The sequence below is a fragment of the Chinchilla lanigera genome, unplaced genomic scaffold, assembly GCF_000276665.1.
Source record: "Chinchilla lanigera isolate Chin_1 unplaced genomic scaffold, ChiLan1.0 scaffold00044, whole genome shotgun sequence".
Classification (NCBI taxonomy): Eukaryota; Metazoa; Chordata; class Mammalia; order Rodentia; family Chinchillidae; genus Chinchilla; species Chinchilla lanigera.
In genome coordinates this window covers 18641430-18653562 of record NW_004955445.1, presented here as the reverse complement: position 1 = coordinate 18653562, position 12133 = coordinate 18641430, and the positions used below count along the sequence as shown (strand labels likewise).

At 39.4% G+C, this 12133-nt stretch overlaps 1 protein-coding gene across 2 annotated transcripts in view; it reads left to right on the top strand.

Annotated features, from left to right (window-relative positions):
- The window catches only part of Rprd1b (regulation of nuclear pre-mRNA domain containing 1B), a 54226-nt gene that overhangs the window by 22681 nt on the left and 19412 nt on the right, over positions 1 to 12133 (top strand). For both annotated transcript variants that reach the window (XM_005392550.2, XM_005392549.2), the window contains exons 4-6: positions 1024 to 1136; positions 2421 to 2547; positions 8726 to 8901. In XM_005392550.2, coding sequence (XP_005392607.1) covers positions 1024 to 1136; positions 2421 to 2547; positions 8726 to 8901 — 416 coding nt within the window. The remainder of the gene's footprint in view (positions 1 to 1023; positions 1137 to 2420; positions 2548 to 8725; positions 8902 to 12133) is intronic.

The window sequence follows — 12133 nt, the reverse complement described above, 5'->3', positions numbered from 1 at the left end:
ACTTAACCTCCCCAGGCTTTTTGCTTCCTCACCTGGGAAGTGGAGATACTATATCTTAGAATTGTTGAAAAGAGTAAATGTAAATAGGCTATTGCAGTGCCTTACACACATGAAGAGTATAGCTCTACTTTCTTTTTTTTTTTTTTTTTTTTTTTTTTTTTTTTTTGGTTTTTCTCCGGTACCGGGAACCGAACTCTCGACCTTGCGCTTGCCAGGCAGGCGCTTTGCCACTGAGCTAAATCCCCAGCCCCTAGCTCTACTTTCTAAACAAGAACCTATCATTTCAATTTTCCCACAGTTATTTGGCATTTATTTTGTCTTGTCCAATTTGATGCAGTAGGAACGATTTTAAAAGTAACTCATTTGTTATAACAATATAAAGACATAAGGTACAGATAATAAAAAGGTAACCTGTGAACCTAAGTGGATAAATTAAAATAACTTAGTAATTTCTCCCAGTAGTGTCAATCATATTTTTCAGTAATGGTTATTTTTTATTTTAAGGTATAATTAGGGTTTTTTTATTTTTAAAGGAATAGTTTAAAAGATATTGGTACAGTATTTGGAATCTAGAACACAGTTTTATTGATGAATTCTCATTTATTTTTGGAAACTATAAAATATCTAATTTTATGTACAGTATATTCTTAAATCCTTGTATACATTGGTTTACTTCATTATATTGTCTAATGAATTTCTTACCATTTTACTTCTAATGATTTTTTCTTTAAAGATACTGTGTTTTTCATTAAATATGATAAACTTGGTGTGTTTTGCTTTTAGATGGTTGTTTTCAGTATTTTTCCAGAGTCAGTTTGAGATGACAGACCAAGACCTTTTTTGACTCTTCAGTAATGTAAGGAACTACAGCCAATTTAAAATAACTGGCATAAAGATTAATGTTAGGTCATCTCTGAAAGCAAACACCCTCTGCTCTGTTTTTACCTGTGTTCCATTGTGTGTAGCATTTGACTCTTAAGTGTAGGATATGTGACTCAGATTTATCATTTTCCTTTCCTCTAGCAACAGAGGAGAAGAAATCTCTGAAGCGAACTTTTCAGCAAATACAGGAGGAGGAGGATGATGACTACCCGGGAAGCTACTCTCCCCAGGATCCTTCTGCAGGACCCCTCTTGGTATGTTTGACCCCTAGAGAGTAGGGCTAAGTGGCTTGAAGTGACCGCTAGTTGAAGATGGTGGCCACAAGGTGGCGCTGGTGACCAGTGGTATGGAATCTCCAAAAGGTAGCTCTTGGGGCAGAGCATGCAGGAGCCACTCAGAGAAGCTCACATACCATGACTTGTGGATGAGTTTACATTTTATAAAGTACTTGGATTTTTTTTTTTTCTTGCACTCCTAGAAATTAAAAATATTGTTAAAAATAGGTTTTTGTGAAAGGGGTACATAATGCTATAGAGATACTCAAAAGTCTTGTGCTTTGGCTTGTCTCTAATAGCTTGGTGGTTTGTTTTATAAATAAACAGCTCATTAGTATCTAAGGACAGTCTGTGCCAATAGTAAGCTTGCTACACTGTAACCTATTTAAATAGTAAAATGCAGTCTTTAGTCATGTGTTTGTATGGTTTAGCTCTTTATTAGGTTAGCTTATGAAGTCTGTGTTTTCCTTATTTCATCTCTTTAAGGTCAAAGAAAGTGAGGCTCAAAAAGACAAGCTTAGTAACTTGGCCCGATGTCTTAATTTGAATCCAAGTCTGTCTGACTTCAGAGCCCATTCCCTTTTCACTGGCTCACAATGCCGCCTCTTATTTTTGCCTATTACACATAGGTGTGTTCAGAGTTTATGAAAATAGAACCCTGTCTAGTTTGTATCATGTGAAAATGATGATTAGGCTGGGAGTTAATGACCTTATATTAGGTTATACATCTGTACCTAAAAACTTTAAAAGAGAATAGCTTCGATTATCACTTTCCAGAGTAATCAAATTAACCATCTGTAGTCACTGTGGACTGGCTTTCCTGTCAGCATTCTGCTTCTTTCTGACAGTGTAATAAATCTCTTTTGATACTGGTATATGCAGAATATGAATTCTTAATTTGCTTTCCTTGTTTTTCCCCCTTTGTAGTTAATGAATTTTACACATTTCATATGGGGGAGGTAATCATTTCATAAAGTAAATCGAAGAATTTAATAAGATAGCACACACTGTATGTGTGTGCGCGTTCTTTCAGTTACATTAAATTTTATTCACATTTTGTTATATAGATCTAGAAAAACTGATTTTATACATTCCCTTGCAATCTATATCACTGACTTCCATATAAGTTCTAGAACTAAGAACAATTTTTATTAGAAGTCAAGAAAAGCCATCTTTAAATTTACTTTCACCTCATTTAACTCCCACCAAATTTCTTTGAACTCTATGTGTCCTAATGAATATCATTGTGTTTTCATTTTATAGACTGAAGAACTAATTAAAGCTTTGCAGGATCTTGAAAATGCTGCATCAGGGGATGCAACTGTTCGACAGAAAATTGCCTCTCTGCCTCAAGAAGTGCAAGATGTTTCTCTATTGGAAAAAATAACAGGTGAGAAGCTAGAGTCTAGGTGAAAGCGGGACTGATCTGTTGTTCCCCTGTAGGGCATCAAACCCTAGGACATGCTGATGCCTGCAGGCATAGACTTTTCTGGGTGATGCTTTGCCACCTTGTGATTTGCAGATGAATCACATGCAGAACAGAGAAACGCTTGGAATAGCCAAAGCTTGAGTAATGATTCAAAGAATTATTGCAGAAATGCCAACATGCCACAACATGGCACCTTAAATAAACTTAGTTGATAACACAGTACAAATTGTATATATGTGGAGCAGTGTGGGTGGGGAGGAAATAGGCCTTAAACTCACGACTTTCTGAAAGAAAATAATTTATCATACAGGGCTTTGTGATTTATACGCTATATTTTGGCAAACCTATAGATGATTCAATAATGAGAATTCCAAGTGTACACTTGGTCATATCATGTTGCCCTAATGTTGACTACTCCCAGTTAAACAGGGGAGCAACTATTCCTGCTTTGTGCATAGGAAATTGAAGGGAAGGAATGAAGTGTGAACTAATCTAACAGTATACTCTCTGCTAGTTACTTTATGCTTGATGATCTTTGGAGATTGCTGAATGCGTATCCCCATGTTACATACAAAGAGATCAAGACTTTTGAGAAGTTAGGTGTCTTGCTCAAAGTCAAACAAGTAGTGGATTTTGAGGTTCCAACCTAGGCTGCGAGGTCTGTGTTTTTTCCATGATAGGAGTACAAGCTTTCAATTCCACTATTTTTCAGAGGACTGTATTTCTCCCCTCCAGTTTCGTGATTCAGCTGCTTCTCTGAATTCCTCATATTCACATAAAAGAAGTCAAGGCTACTCAGGAAGTACTTCCTTCATGCAGCAAGTGTCGGAGGCTCATTGTACCCTCACTGTGCCACCCGTATTCCCTCAGGGAGTAAGTGCCAGGGAGTTTGAAATGGTCTTTGAGCAGAGAACCAAAGAAATTAGGAACAGGCCACGATGCTGCCTGAGGGAAGGAATTGCCAACAAGCAGTAGAGAGAAATCCCTGAAGGTTACCTGTGCTGAGTGGGACAACACAGTGCAACAGAGAAACCTTTGAAACCACAGAAGAGGCATTTTTTTTTTTTTTAATATTTATTTATTTGTCTTTTTGAGACAGGATTTCACTATGCAGTTTAGGCTGGTCTTGAACTCGTTTTGTAGCCCAGGCTGACCTCGAACTCACAGTGATCCTCCTGCCTCAGCCTCCTGAGTGCTGATGAAAAGCATTTTTCCTTATTGTGGTGCTGGCCATTGACTAGGGCCTCACACACATTAGGCAAACGCTGAAACCCAGCGTTTCTTCTCCTTTCTGTACCTGTGCAGCTGCCACTCTCCGTGTCCCCCTTTACCTCTGTCTAACCCTTGAGTCCTCGTTATTTATACTCAGAGTCTATCCTTTCATACACACCATCCGTAATTTTCCTCCTTTACTGTAGCCATCTGACAAAACCCTGAAACTGATTAGATCCAACTTTTAAAAAATTATTATAAGGACTATTTACTTATCTATATGTGGCACTGGCGATTGAACGTAGGGCCTTCACACTGAGCTATATCTCCTACCCTTTAAAAAAATTTGTTTTCTTTCAAACAGGCTCTTGCTAGGTCAATAAGTTGCCTGGGCTGGGCTCAAACTTGCTGTCTTCTGCCTCAGCCTTCCAGGATGTTGGTATTACACCAGCACCAGCACACCTGGCTGTTTCTTTCCTTATTGTGGCGCTGGCCATTGACGGGGCCTCACACACGTTAGGCAAACACTGTACCGCTGACTACTCCCCAGCCTATTTTTACTTTTAAATTGTAGTACAGTATACATAATGCAAAAGTCTACAGTTCAGTGGTGTTAAATGCTTTTTACATTGTTATGCAACCAGTTTCCAGAATTCTGTCTTGTGAAACTGAAACTCTATACACACTAAACAATAAGTCATCTCCTACGTTCCTTACCCCGTGGCACCCGTCAGTCTGAAACCCAGCGTTTCTTCTCCTTTCTGTACCGTGCAGCTGCATGTTGCTAGGGAAAGTAGTTGATAAACCTTAGCTTCTTACTTCTCTGGATGAACACACTGTATTCTAAACCTTCCTTCTTCTTGTAAGTTAAATTTGCTTCTTCTTACCTAGTCGAGGGCAGCCTGGACTACAAAGTGAGACCTTGTCTTAAAATAAAAGAGAGAGGGAGACAGGAGAGAAAGAGAGAGAAGACACCCTTCACTTTTGCATCTTTCATGTCTTTCTACTGGATCATTCTCAATAGCATAAAAATATTTTTGTATGGATAGTGTGCTAAGGATTTAATCCAGGGCCTTGAATATGCTAAGTACATGCTCTACCATTGAGCTGTCCCCAGCCCCATAACATTTTGTATTTTTTCCCCCATATAGGAAAAAAATGTTCTTTGTCATATCTTTCTTTAGTCACTGCTTTATTTCTCTGGTTCATATTCTCCTGTCTCTATGTCTCTTGTCTCTCTCTCTCTGTCTCTCTCTCTGTTTCAATCTCTGTCTCCCTGTCATTCTCTCCTTCTCCTCCCCTCTCCCTTTCTTTCTCTCCTTTTCCTCTCTCCCCCTTTCCTGTCTTCCTCTCCTTCTCTCTTTTCTTTTGAGACAGGTCTTACTTTGTAGCCCAGGCTGGCCTTGAACTCTTTTTTTTTTGTTTGGTTTTTCTCCGGTACCGGGAACCAAACTCACGACCTTGCGCTTGCTAGGCAGGCGCTTTGCCGCTGAGCTAAATCCACAGCCCTTGGCCTTGAACTCTTGATCATTCTGCCTTAGCCCTCTGAGAGCTAGAATTACAGGCCTACAATTACACCCCTTTCTGTTCCTTTAAACACAGCACCCTAAATGGATTACTTTTGCTGTCTCCACTTTCTGCCCTACTATTCTCGTCTTGATTCCCTTACTGAACCTGCGTGTGTCAGAGTTGCTTGTGACTTCATTGCCATTTTCAATGGTAGATTCTCTGCCCTTAGTTTGACTTAACCCCCTGATAGCTTTTGACCTGGTTGATTATTTCTTCTTCCTGAAAATACTTTCTTTACTTAGTTTGGTAGATAGAATAATGCTCCCCCATCAGAAGCCTAAGTCTGCATCACCAGAACCTTGAATATGTTTTCTTGTACGGCAAAAAGAGCTTAGTAAATGTGATTGGGTTTAGGATCTGGAGATGGGAAGAAAATTCTGGATTATCCAGTTGGTCCTAGTATAATCATAGGGTCCTTGTAAGAGAGAAGGAGATAAGACTTTGGAAGCAGAGTTGCAGGATGTGCTTCAGAGATGGAGGAAGGGGCTGAGGTAATAAATAATACATTTATGACATTTTAAGCCACTAATTTGTAGTTTTTTAAAGCAGCAGTACCAAATAAGACCCCATATTCTTCCAGCTTTCCTCCTGGCAGTGGCTTTTCTACTTCTTGGTGCTTTTCTTCACTTCCCTTTGACCTCTCACTGTTGATTTCTTAACCCTCTTCTGTAACTAGTTTCATGGATAGCTCTTATCCAGTTTGTTGACTTGAAACACTTTTTTATACTAATAGTGTCCTAATTTATATCCTCATTGTTGGCCTCACTTTTGTACTTGAGCCCCATATAGCTATCCTCCTTATTGGTTGAATGTTTTTTCTTTTCTTCTTTTTTTTTTTGCCTTTTTGAGACAGGGTTTCACTACGTAGTTCAGGCTGACCTTGAACTCACTTTGTAGCCCAGGCTGACCTTGAACTCACAGTGATCCTCCTGCCTCAGCCTCCTGAGTGCTGGGATTACAAGCATGCGCCCCCATGCCCAGCATTTCAAACTTAGCCTGCTCCAAATTAAACTTCTGAGCTTCCCTCTGAAAATGATTTTTCTTGTCGTCTTCACCATCTCAGTAAATTCAACTCATTCCTGTTGATTGGGACCAAAACTAGTACTTGATATCTGTACAGTCACTGATATGCTCCCTGGAATGATTGCAGTAGTTTCCTTTCTAGTCTGCCACTTCTTTGTCCCTCATTCCCAGTCATCATCCTGTTCTCAACATTATGATAAAGTGACCTTCTCAAACCAAAGTTGGGTCACACCTCCTCTTGCTCAGAACACTCCAGCAGGACAGCCCCACCCTCCAACTCCATTCGTCTGGAGTAAAAGCCAGAGGCTTTCACAGCCCACACAGCCTGGCCCCTATTGCCTCGTGGGCTTCACTGCTTTCCCTTCGCTCACTGTTAAGTCCTTGGGCTTCTTACGGGCCCCAGGCGCCCTCCCTCTCAGGACCTTTGGATTGATGCTGTTCCTTCTTCCTCGAGAGATGTTCCCCTGCCTTTAGGTCCTTGGTTATGTATCTATCACCCCACTGATGCCTACTGTGACACCTTGTTGAAAATTATGTCCCGCCCCATCCCAATGCCCCATTCTTTCTCCTATATGTACTGTACTGGAATGTTTGGTTTCCTTTCCTATCTGAGACTGTAATCTCAAGAGTAGAGTTTTTATCCTTTTTGTTCCCTGCTCTCGGAGAACCCAGGTACTCAGTAGGTGCTCAGATATTTGTTAGGCAGATTGTAAAGTTATGAGTTGAGGATTGATTGGTTTGAACGCCTGATTGGAGTCAGTTTAGTAACGTGGAAGAGAGGAGCTGGCTGTGGGGAATGTGTACGGAGTAAAAGGAAGGCAAGGAAATGGAGTGATAGCTACAGAGTGCTAGGTGCTAGCTGGTCGGAATAGCTGTGGGTTTGCTTTTGTACTTCTTGAGGTAGAGAAGAACAGATGTCACACAGGAAATATAGACAGAAGCTAAGTCGGTGTCAGTTGGAGGGAGAGGGATGCTCATGCATAGGTGAGCAGCTGTCTGCAAGAGCTGCTCCTCTGCATCGGGGAGGGCTGAGCACTGGACATAGCCGCAGGTAAGTGCCCTGAAGCAAGATCTTGCTTCTACATTTGGACTGCATTATCTTTGTAACTCAATGAACTGTAAAAAGTCATTTTTTGGGGTTTCAGTTATTTGTGTAAATGGTTGACTTCTTTGTACACGTTCTTCAGGGTGAAAAATGACTTTTTTAAAATGTTAAAAATTGGATGTTTTCTTTGCTGTCTTTTTTTTTGCCTCAAATATCCTAATAAATTAACTATGTAAGAAAAGAAAGATTAAGCAAGCGATAACAGCGTACCCATACATAAACACATTGTAGTTTTAATCTCACTACCATTCATACATAATTTTAACAGTTCTTTACAGATACAGGTCCTCCTTTGTTTCTTCTCATTTCTTTGTGCTGAGCCTTTGTTTACCACTTCTGTTTCTTTTTTTCCTCAAAGCATGAGTTGTGACCATTAATTGGACTTGTTGTCCGTCCAGTGGGTAATGACCAACACTGTTTTGAAGTCGTAGGTAGTAAACAGAAGCACTGTTCTATAAAATGTTGCTCTTATTTTTATGTTTATAGTGTATTTCTGCAGTGGGTCATGATCTAAAACATTTGAAAGCCTCTTTTCCTTATCAAACCCTTTACTGTGCTAAATGTAGGAAGAGAGCTTATACTCAGGCTCAAGGCTTATATTGTTGAAGAGGTAGAGTACACTCCAGGTCCATTATAAAGTTCTCGCTTTGAGTCCCAGCTCAGCTGATCATATGTTGGACTTGTCCTGTGGCTTTTTATTTATTTTTTGTTTTGGTTTACACACCCAAGAAAGGAAAGCTTTTTTATTTCAGGGGAATATAAAAAGTATACTTAACAAAATAATACAAACAAAAGTGTTTGAAGTTCACAAAAGCAAGAAAAATCATTTAATAGATGATTTTAAATGTCTTCCTCTTGGGTCAGGGATATAGCTCAGTGGCATGGCGCCTGCCTGACAAGCACAAGGTCCTGAGTTCAATTCCTGGTACCAAGAAAAAAAAGAAAATATGTATCTTCCTGTCTGTTTCGTTTGTACAGATTTTGAAGGAATAGACATTTAAAAATACTTGTCAGCTTTACCTCTCTATACAGCTACCCCACTTCAGGTAATTCAGAGTGAAAGCCTTTGGGTTTCTTAGCCAGCCAACTCATTGTCTGTCTACAGGTCCTGGCTTATTCTTGGACTCTCTATGACAGGAGAGAAACTGTAAACCTCCCCCCAGAAGTGGTTGCAGTTGTACCTATTTGATTTGCATGTTGTCTCTATTTTTTGGTCTCATTTATACTTAGACAAAGAGGCAGCTGAACGTCTTTCAAAAACAGTAGATGAAGCATGTCTGTTACTAGCAGAATATAACGGACGCCTGGCAGCAGAACTGGAAGATCGGCGCCAGCTGGCTCGGATGTTGGTGGAGTACACCCAGAACCAGAAGGATGTTTTGTCAGAAAAGGAGAAAAAACTAGAAGTGAGTACGTTGCAAAGCAGACCCAGATTCCCCAAGTTTCTCTTTTCTATAACCCACATTAACACTTTTTTATTGTGCATTAATTAACATGTTTTTATCTTTTATAAGTTCATGAGATTGGAACACCGATTAGAAATTATAATTATTTGAGCCTAGTTAAAAATTTAAGTCTTGGTTTTATATGTCCAGAAAAGAACCAATTGGATTGGAGAAAATAGCGAACCCTTAATCACAGCATTTAGGATTTTAATACTGAGTTAGTTTTACCTCACAGGAGAAACAAATTGCACATCAAAGTGTACAGAAAAGAGAGCAAAGCCAAAGAATGTTTAGTGATATATAGGAAATTCTTTAAAATTGCTTTTGAGTTGTTTTGAGGTTTATTTCTGACTTGTATCAGTGCTAATAAAGCCAACAAGTCATGTGCCTCTAAGCTCGTTCTATGTGAGTTCTAAAGTGTCACAATAATGTTTATAGAGCCTGATTCTGCAGCTGTTGAGAAGGAACACTTTTTTGCCCTGAGTTAAAGACATGAGTCTAAGGGTCCTTGGGAGGAGTTCAGAAACATTCATTGCCGTACACTTGTTTAACTCCTTTATTAAGTACCTGATTTAACTCCAGTGCCTAGTCCAACAGTGACAAACTTTTTAGAGCTTTCGATGATACACACAACCTGCTATGGCACGTGTGCCATAAGTTTGCTGCCACTGGCCTCATCTCTTGGGATACCAGAGACAGCAGGGTAGACATTTGAAGATTTTTTGCTTGTCTCAAGCTGTTAAGCTTTCTTTTTAAGAATTGTCTATTCTTTTTAAAAGATACAAGGAAGAATTTTAGCCAGTTCTGTGAAGGGAGGACAGATCTGAGTAGGAGAATCAACCACATTCTGTTACAAGAAACGCTTCTTAAAGCCCAGTCAGTAGGTAAAGGAGCGGAAAAGCCACCCTTCCTCCAAACTCAGGAACTTGTTTTCTGGCCCTAAAGAAGGGACACTGAGTTAGCTCAGACTGAGATTGTAGTGTTTGTCATCCCACGCAGTCATCTGACTTGAGCACTTCTTTTTACTATGTCCTTACCTGAATTGATTATGAGGTAGTGGTAGTAGGGACTGCCTATTCCTACCTAGCTTGAATATGGAAAACAGCCTTAAAAATAACTATGGCTTGGATATAGAAGTCGGCACTGACCAGAAATCCTAAAGGGAGTTTCATAGGAAGTACCAGACGGTCATTTATCTGAAATGCTCATCTTTCACTGAGGAAGCATTTTCAGCACTGTGCCCTGGGACTAATAAGAGAGTGTAATTAATGATTCTGGTTGTAAGTCACCATGCCATCTGTTGAACTGCCCCTTGGCGACACATTAAGGGCTTTCTCTGATCTGTCAGACATTGATTATCATGAGCAGCTGTTATTGGGTGGAACATGGCAAACTACCATAGAGGACAGAGTCTTTGAGAAGGAGACTGTTGGTAGAGCTGGTTAACTCTTTGTTTTGTTGTCCTTCCCCTGTCTATTCAAGAATCATTCTGGTTTCTGTAGAACCAGTGGTTTACTGGGTACCATATGAGGTCACTGAGGTATAGAAATGAACCAGAGATTTGGCCATGTTCTGTACTTTTCTGCTCACACTCCCGTGCTAGTTCATTTAGTAGACTGGCATTGGAATGAATACCCATGGTTAAGGAGGAGAACAGAAAAACCTCAGCACTGCAAAACACAGAGTCTGAACTAAAGATTCCTATCCAAAGCCACGTCATCCAGCCACTTGGACAGAAACGGTCATTATAAAAATAGAGCAAACTTAGCTACATTTTAGAAAATAAATGATTAGGTAGAATGAGATTTTAAGAGATGGCTTTAATTCTTTACCCATGCTTATTGAAAATGTGAAGAGTCTATTCTTCTGAATCTTGCTTTCTCTCACTTCTCACTATGGGATGGTCCTATTACATCACATGTTTGTGGTGGTGGTGAAACCTGATGTGCAACTTGAAAGCTGTTTTTGGTATTGTGAATTTCTGCAAATCCTCCCAAAGTGTCTTGCTGATGGGGATTGTGCATTGGGTATACCAATTGTTTCTAACCTTCATTTTGGTTGCACAGACCTTATTTTAAAACTACCAAGTCAGAATACTAATTAAATCTTTTATTTTTAATCCTTTCATTGCTTTTAGTGTATAAAAATAAGAAATTCTTAGGATTTTTTGAAATATTTTCTTTCTGCCCCCCCCTGAATTTTAATTTGTTAACATTTCCATTTATTTATATTTCCTTTTTGAATTTTTATGTTCTCTTATGTAACAGACATCTCTTTTCTTTCACTTGAGAGTTGTATGTTAGGTTTTTATGGTTCCTAAACCTGGAGATAAGCATTGTGTTGGTGCAGAGCCTAGAATGTAAGAGGGGGAGTTATGGCTCACAAAGGGAGATTGTGTTTCAAGGAAGTCTTTCTCCTGTAAACAGCATAGATAAACATAAAACCAAGCTAACTGATTGTGCATATTGTAGATTAAGGAAACAATTGACAATTCTGATGGTGGCTTACGGTAAATCCAAACTTCCTCTGAGGTAATAAAGCCTTTTTGTAAAAGGAAACAGCAGTTGAAGAAGAGAAGTATATTTATAAAAGGGGAGCAGCCACACTGGTCCAGGCAGGCATGTGAAGAAAGACGAACACAGAGGGTGTGGGAAGGAGGTCTTGGACACCACCAGTGGGGGGACTAAAGGTCTTGACGAGGCTACTTAAACATTCAGAGTCAGCAGTATCTGTACCAGTCAGTAGATGTACAAAGATGAGCAAGATGTGCTTCCTCTGACCAGATGTTTTTAGAAAGTATAAGAAAATTATCAAATACATGAGCTCTTTGTTGAATCATATGCCTTCAGCAAGACTTCCAAAGTCTGCTAGACTATGCTCATTGATGGGTCTCACAGTACCAGGAACATATTCCTCAATAAATATTCTGTGATTGAAATCTATTATTTGATGTAACCTTTTCCTGTTAAGAAAAAATTATTTTTCGGTTGTGTTAGTGGTTTAACAAATCTGATTTTTTGGTTATAAAGAGTATGTTAGTAAAAATGACTATTTGATAGAAACTCATGGATTTTCTCTTTTGTTCTACTTTCAGAAGAATTGTGGTTCATTTTGAGATAGTAATCTTTTATTTTTACCATCCTATTTTTCTTCTGGGTGTGATGATCGACATTGGCCTATCACCTTTCCCTTC